Below are 7,955 nucleotides of genomic sequence, written 5' to 3'. Positions count from 1 at the left end.
TGGACAATAAGATAGTACTGGAAGTACGGTTATGCTGTTGTGGCGTCATCGGATACCGGATGGCGACTTAAGAAGTCGGCTCCATGGTTATCAGTGCCTTTGATGAATTCCACATGGAACGAAAATTGCTGTAGTATTAGCGACCAACGCATGAGTTTAGCGTTTAATTGTTGAGCTGTGGCCAGAAATAGAAGTGGCTGATTGTCGCATTGAACAGTGAAGTGACGTCCATAAAGGTATATTTGGTATTTTTGTATGGCCCATACCAGGGCAAGACATTCCTGCTCCACTGTTGAGTATCTTTGTTCCGCAGGCGATAATTTTCTACTTGCGTAAGCAACAGGGTGTAGGACTGTGGGGTCATCGAGGTCAGGTTGAAGTAACGATGCGCCTATTCCAATTTTACTTGCGTCTGTCCTCAGAATGAAAGGTTTGTTGGGGTCAGGTAAGCGCAGTACGGGTCGTGACGTCAGGATCCTTTTCAGAGCGTTGAAAGCGTTTTCGCATTGTGGGGTCCATTGTAATTTATCGGGCCGTGATTTATGGGTCAGATCCGATAGAGGCGCGGCAAGAGAGTTGAAATTTTTTATGTAGGACTGATAAAAGCCACAAAGTCCAAGGAATGACCTCACGTCTTTTTTTGTGGTTGGTTGTGGTGCATTTCTAAGTTTTTCCACATTTTTCAATTCGGGCGTAACTGTTCCCTGTTGCAGCTCGTGTCCTAAAAATTCTAAGTTGCGATACCCCAACTTGCATTTTGTCGGGCGTGCTGTGAGCCCGGTCTCCTTTAGGCGTTCCAAGAGAGCATTGAGAGTTTCCAAATGTTGTGGCCAGTCCTCTGAGGCTATGAGTAAATCGTCCATGAAATGAACTATGTTGTGACGTTTGACAAGCGGTTGCAACAACTCAATCATCATTTTTGAAAATATACTTGGCGCGTTATGTAGTCCAAATGGCATAACATTGTAGTGGTAGTGGCCTTGATGTGTACTGAAAGCAAGGTATGGCCTCAGATGTTCCGGAATTGCTATCTGATGGAACCCACGGGATAAATCCACCTTAGAAAAATATTTGGCTTTGCTAAGGCGAGAAAACATTCGTGCCGTGTTTGGTAAGGGCTGAGGTTGAAATTGAGTGACTGCGTTGAGCTTCCGGAAGTCCACGCAGACACGGTGTTCTCCACTAGGCTTGCGAACCAGTACTAGAGGAGCGCTGTATGGCGAATCGGATTTTGATATTATGCCAGCTTTTAACATGGCCTGAATTTCTTCCTCGATTACTGTCTCCTTTGCTATAGGGACTGGGTAGGGCTTACATCGTATAGGCTTGTGGTCAATTAAGGTCATGTCAAAATTTACGATGTTGGTCCGTCCTGGTTTGTCTGTCAGAGTGGGTGAGTGTTGAATTAAGATGTCTTGCAACTCGTTTCGTTGCGACTCCGACAGCTCTTGGTTGATGGCGACATCTGTGTGTGTCTCCTGTCCGACCAACGGTAGGTCTGGTGCCAAGTGCTCCGTGGCGGGAATTTCCTCTGCCACCATCATGACCATGAGGTGAGAGGAGGGAGGTCTGTCGACAAATTTTTTGAGTAAGTTAATGTGGTATGTTTTTTCCTTTCCATCCACATTTACGACATAATTTGTCCTTGACTTCTTCTTAATGATGGTATAAGGGCCTTGCCATTGGATCTGCAGCTTGTGGGTTCCGCTTGGAAGTAAGAGCAGAGCTTTATCTCCTTCCTGTAGTTCGCGGTCCCTTGCTTTTTTATTATAATATTTCGCCTGCTTTTTCCGTGCCTCTCTGAGGGTGGAAGCGGCGATTGACCAGCTTGTGGTTAGTCTGTCTTTCAGTCATTAACGTACTGGGAGGCATTTTTGACCGTTTCATCCACATCATCTTCTGTCCAAAGCTTTTTTAGCGCCTCAAGGGGTCCTGCAATGGGTCGTCCGAAGAGTAGGGTTGCTGGAGGAAAGCCCGTAGAGGTGTGTGGAACCTCTCGGTAAGCATAGAGGGCTGGGGCGACGAAGGTATCCCATGTTTCCGGCCTGTCTTTCACTAACTTTTTTAACATTGAAATTAGTGTTCCATTAAACCGTTCCACTTGTCCGTTGCTCTGCGGATGATAGACAGAGGTGGTCAGGTGCTCAGTGTGGAGTAGGCGATAGACATCTTCCATAAGTTTGCCACAGAACTGGGACCCATTATCCGTCAGTATTTGTTTTGGGAATCCGAGTCGTGAAAATATGCCTATAAAAGCGTCGGCCACTGTCTTTGAGTCTATGCGCGGTAGCGGTGTCGCCTCGGCCCACATAGTGCATGTGTCCACGAGGGTCAGTATGTACATGTTTCTCTTTTTTGTTAAAGGGAATGGTCCGACTATATCAGCGGCAACGCGTTCAAAAGGAGTGCCTACAATTGGCATCTCGCCTAAGGTCACTGGGACTGTGTAGGTCCGAGCAGATTTCCGCTGGCAGATGGGACAGGATTTGACGAAACGCTTAATGTCTTCAGTGATGCCGGGCCAATAATAGTGAGTTGAGATGCGATCTGATGTGGCTGCTGTTCCCATGTGTCCACTAAACGGAATATTGTGTCCCATTTCCATAATCTGTCGACGATGAGTGGCTGGCACGACAAGCTGAAGGCGGTCTTGACAGGCAACTCGATATAGTAGTCCGCTTTGGATTACAAACCCTTTTTTTCTCGGTATATCGCCTTTTTCCGTCACTTTGGCGAAGCAGCGCGCTAGCGTTGTATCCTCGGCTTGAGCCTTTTTAATTTCTTTTGGTCCTGGATTTGGTAATAGAGTTGGTAAATCATGTTGAACCTGTGCCCTTGTCTGCATGGGACAAGCGTGAACTGGGTGCTTCGGCGTTCCAAGAAATACATATTTGCATCCAAGGATGAGAGGGTGAGTAGGGGCGTCTAAAACTCCAGCAGGTATTGTTCCTACTACGTAGGGAGAGGAAATTTTGATATTGGCTATCGGAAGTGACAGAGGTGGGGTGTCTTTAGTAGCGCACTGAATCTTGATAATTTCGTCCGTGAACTGGTCTGGCCGAACCAGGTCGCGTGCTACGACCGCGTGAAAATCTAATCCCGTGTCGTAGAGAACGGTCACATCCTTCCCATTCACTTTGACTGTGTCAACGACTGGAGGGTGATCCGACGGTTCTTTTGTTTTTAGAGGGTGATCGTCAGAAGTGCGTCCTACGTTGGCACTGACCGGTTTCCCTTTCTGATGACCGTTACGCTTGTTATCGCGACGGCATTCCTCTGTTGCATGTCCCTTCATATTACAGTTCTTGCAATATAGGTGTTGTTTGTGTTGTGTTGTGTTACTTCTTTGGAATTGGTTATTGTTATTCTTCTTTTCATACGGTGACGGAATTTTGGTTCTTTCTTCATATGAGGTGGGCGGTTTCTGAATCTGGTGTTGTCTCCTTTCGGTGAGGTGATTTTCTTGCGCTGTCGCAAACCGGTCAGCACATGTTACTATATCGTCCAGTTTATGAGCGCCTTGCTCATCGACAAAACGACGGACATCCAGGGGCATGGCATCTCTCAGCTGTTCCACCATGATAAGCTGGTTTAATCCCTCATAGGTGTCTGGGTTGCCAGATAGTTTCAACCATTGTTGGAGGCTGAGTTGTAGATGATCTGCCAACTGGTGGTATGTTTCATGCCTGTCCTTCCTTAATGTTCGGAATCTTCTACGGTAGGATTCTGCGCTGACATCAAAATGTCTCAGTAGGGATGACTTTAGCTCCTGAAAGTTATTTTTGTTGTCCTGTGTCAGGCGAGAGTAAACATCATAGGCTTTGCCCTTGAGATGCTGAGACGCTTTGAGTGCCCATTTGTCCTCCGGAAGATCATATGAGATCGCTAACTCCTGGAATCGCGTTAACCATTGATCAATCCCTTCAATGTGTGGGTTGAAAGTTTCTACCGGGAACGACATTACTTTATCAATGCTTCCATTGCCCTGACTAGATGGAATGGGGCTATGGGTAGAGATTCTGTTTTCTGCCATTTCTCTTGTTAAAGACATTTCAATTTCCTTTTGGCGGGTACGTTCTCTTTCCGTCTGAGTACGTTCTCTCTCTGTCTCCAATTCCATTTCCAACTCTTTGTTCCTCTGCTCATTATTCCGCCTTCCCTCTTCTTCTAGTCTGGTAATCTCTTTTTCCGCGTTCTCCGTCACGTAAGCGGATAACTGTTCACCAGAAAGGCCTAATTCTTTTCCTAACTGGATAAATTCGCGTCTAATTGTAACACCAGTAGCCATGGCTGATTAATTACAGATTGAACAACTGCAGAAGGTGAATGAGAATGATGCGATAGATGGAATTGAACCAGAAAGAGTAGGGCAGAAAGCAAACAAATGGAACTTTGCCAGTAAGGGTTAAATATGAATGAAGAATTCTGCAGCACAGATAATGAATGATAGTGAAGTAAGTGACAACACGCTGTTGAAAAGTGCTAGGTTTCGCTAAGCCAAATTTCAATATATGACACACACAGTGACACAATACTTAGAAAGAGTAGTTATTGCCTGGGGCTTAATTTGGCGTGCTCGTGTCAATAGAGAGATAATACTATTTACCGTTACACGTGTAAACAACAACTTGCAAGATGGCCTGACTTGAAGTTAGAGTGACTGTAATTTTTAATTAAGATATGTTGAACTTAATTTTTGAAGGGGGGGGGGGGGGGATCCTCGGAAAAAGGGGGGGGGGGGGGGGGTATTCTCGGCGGAAGGGCCAGAATTTATGGCAACAAGGGCAAAAAAAAGTGGCAATGAAATAAAAATTTATGTTTTTTAAACTGCTTTAAAATTACGTTGCCTAATTATGCATAATTAAAATAACATGGTTGTCATAATCATAATCATAAATCAGTGTTAGTAAACTAATTATAGATTAGTGAAAATATAGAAAAATGGGCATGTTCCAATTTCAAATGTAACCACAGTGACTTTTCAATAATAAATAAGATTTCTTCCCTATGATATTTGTAATTAATTAATCAAATGATTTATTGATTGGTTTGATTTAAGGTAGATATATTTACGAGCCCCCAATGTAATAGAATGCTATTGTTAAATTGAGATAGTAGCAGAAGTAAAGAATGGGTGTTTAAATATTATATCTAGATTAATGACTCACATATTATATTATATTAAAGATTCATAATCCCGGACGAGCCTACCATTTTGTGGCGGGTTGAGTGTTATTGTTGTGGGATCGAGTCCAACCGATAGCTCAATGGTCTGGATTCGAACTAGTATGCGCGCTATGGCTCTCGTTACCAGCTGCACCACTCAACCTATATCACAAACGGCTCAGGTTTAATCTAGGGGTGATTAAGAATTGCCTTAGGATCCCTTATAACTTAATTGTATTAATAACAAGTGAGTCAAGACAATAGTAACGCCCAAATGCACTAATAACAATTCTATACATAAAGTTTAATTAGATTGTTACAGGAAAAGATAGAAAGAATAAGTATTTATTTAATATCAGGAAGAATAGCTCTAATTGAGTGGATCTAATCTATTATATATTTATTTGTTTACTTGATATAATCATATGTGTCTGTGGAAAATACATTTGAAAATGGTATAAGCCCGTTTGGCTTATCTTTATCCCGTCGGCTTGCTTGACTGAGGCAAATGTATCAGCTAGTTCCAGGGTTGGCGCCTGCTTTGCAGAGTTTTCTGGACATCACAACAGTGTGTTGTAGTTAGGCTGACATCAGGGGTTTACCGCTGTTCAAGGACTGGGATGCAGGGATTCGGCACAACTGGGTGCTCCAACGACACGGACAAGGACCAGGAAAATGGCCAGGACCAGGATCAGGACAAGGACCTTCAATTTAAGAGTTAAAACAACAAGGTCTTAGAGCCAATCGAGTTTGTCTTTCGCCACCGAATCGTCCTTGAGCGACACATCATAATAGCCTTTATTTGCCGACAAAGGCAAGGAGAAGCAGTAACTTCATGATAATGGGAGTTAGTATATGTTTTAATCAACAACTGACAGTCGAGCTATCTCACATGATGAGAATTTAACAGGGTTGTGTCCCTGGTATTTCTTTATTTATTTTTATTAATTATAATTGAGGTTATGATGTGTGGCCGGCGATTGGCGGTGGGGTACAGACATTCAAGCAATATACATATTGAATATAAATGAAATAATAACATAGATCATAAACAACTGTTAACTATAAAATAAGATCCATATAGATATAGTTTTGTACAGGTATTCCAACTTACGAACATCCATGGAATAGCACAATTAAAATATATACACAAACTATAATATTAATAATAGATAGATTAAATTGCATTCACAGTAATATCTCGTTCCACTTTGAATGTTAACCAATAATTCATTTTACCTCCAGCCGAGATAGACAAACTTTTACAAGTTTGAAATTGGAGAGATAGCTCTTTTCCTTTGGGCTTCTTAGCGTGTGTGTGATTAGATTCAGATATGAATCTGGTTTGTGAAACGAAAATAGCCAATCAGAAGAATTTCCTGTTTTAGATAGCCAATGATATCCAGATGCGTTGGTAAGAAATAATAACGGATAATTACCGGAGAGACTAGACCTTAATTGTAATTTGAGCTACTCTTGAACGAGACAAGACCTCAGGGCCTAGGGACGTTGGAGACTTGTTTGGGAAAGGTAATTAGCAGGTGGCATGAATACAATGGGCAGACAATTTGAACAGGTAAATAAGCCTTAAGCTGAAAGTGAGTGTTCCGTTATACAATGGAAATGTTTCCCCACCTAACGACCAAAATTTCCGTTAGAAAGATTTGGGGCTTTATTGGAGAAAGGCTGTCCGTGTTTGAGTATTTTTAATGGAGGTGTTGATCAAATATATGTCTCGTCCACTAGGTTTGAAGTGGTTTTGAACCGAGACGCTGACGAATGATAAAGAAACACGCAGTGAAAGAAAATCGCTCGTCACACTTCCCTCCATTCAATAATGACAAAAGACATGAACGAAAATATCCGCGTTCTGCAGAAATTATAAACGATGTCCATATTCTCTCAATATTCTCAAATAGCGATTTCGTTGCGCAAGGAGTTCATTATCAGAAGATTTGTCATGTCCGTTTTATGAACATCAAAAAAATGCTGAATATTACCAAAACAAACAAAGTACTAGTTTTGCTGTTGCTGAAATTGTTTCTTCTTCTTCCTCTTCCTCTTCAAGCTGAAACTTCCTCGTGGAAGGCTCAGCAGCAGCTTACTTAATTGTTTTACTGGGGGTTATCCAAATTGTTCCTAAGTCGTATAGTTGAAGGCAGAAACGAGTGAAGATGGTAGTCCACTCTAGATTGTGGCAACATAAATTTGCCAGGTTTCCTCTTGTTCTGTTGGAGGCCATGTAATGACACCTGACCTGGTTTTTCTGACCTTTGTAAAATACATTAAGTTTATTCTTCTCTCTCCTTTCCTTCAATGGTTCCAAATGGGGTGTTATATATGACTTTGATTTGTTTGAGGATTTTGTTGAACGAATTTTATAGCTTTTTCTTTTTTGATTGATTCTATTTACCAAATTTCGGATGTGTGATGGGGATCCCATACCTTACCGCTTTACTCGAGTGTTGGTGTAACATAAACTTTATAGCATTTCTCTTTTATGGTTACCTTGTAGCCGAAGAGGTTTCTTCTCAAGAATTCCAGAGTGGAGTTTGCCTTCCTGTGTATGTTTGCAATGTGGTCTTTCCAGGTCAGGCGATTGTTTATCGTTACTCCGAGATACCTTGCTAGTGTGTTGTGTGTTGTGTATTATCTTTCTTTTGTTGGTAATTTTCTGGAACCAAGGTCCCGATGAAGAATTTCAGAATCTTTCTTATGCCTTATTGGTCTGTACAAAAGGCTGTCATCCGGAAATAGTCTCAGTTGAGTTCCTAGCGACAATCTTTCAG

At 42.2% G+C, this 7,955-nt stretch overlaps 1 protein-coding gene and 1 long non-coding RNA gene across 2 annotated transcripts; both read right to left on the bottom strand.

The window, feature by feature from the left end:
- Positions 1-1,846: 1,846 nt before the first annotated feature.
- On the bottom strand, positions 1,847-4,288 carry LOC144975795 (uncharacterized). Its single transcript, XM_078920007.1, has one exon. The coding sequence runs from the start codon at positions 4,286-4,288 to the stop codon at positions 1,847-1,849; it is 2,442 nt and encodes an 813-aa protein (XP_078776133.1).
- Positions 4,289-5,449: 1,161 nt separating this feature from the next.
- LOC144964412 (uncharacterized) lies at positions 5,450-6,469 on the bottom strand. The gene is made up of 2 exons (XR_013643831.1): positions 6,406-6,469; positions 5,450-5,870 (listed from the first exon to the last, which is right to left on the bottom strand). It is a non-coding gene; the product is annotated as an uncharacterized LOC144964412 (long non-coding RNA).
- Positions 6,470-7,955: the final 1,486 nt, after the last annotated feature.

Source organism: Berghia stephanieae, chromosome 1 (genome assembly GCF_034508935.2).
Source record: "Berghia stephanieae isolate SIO BIC M18660-M18661 chromosome 1, UCSD_Bste_1.3, whole genome shotgun sequence".
Classification (NCBI taxonomy): domain Eukaryota; kingdom Metazoa; phylum Mollusca; class Gastropoda; order Nudibranchia; family Aeolidiidae; genus Berghia; species Berghia stephanieae.
Note: the sequence above shows the minus strand (reverse complement) of the source record. Positions and strands in the feature narration are given on the sequence as shown.

Coding starts and splice junctions, on each gene's coding strand:
- LOC144975795 (XM_078920007.1), bottom strand. CDS start 4,288: ATGGCTACTGGTGTTACAATTAGACGCGAATTTATCCAGTTAGGAAAA.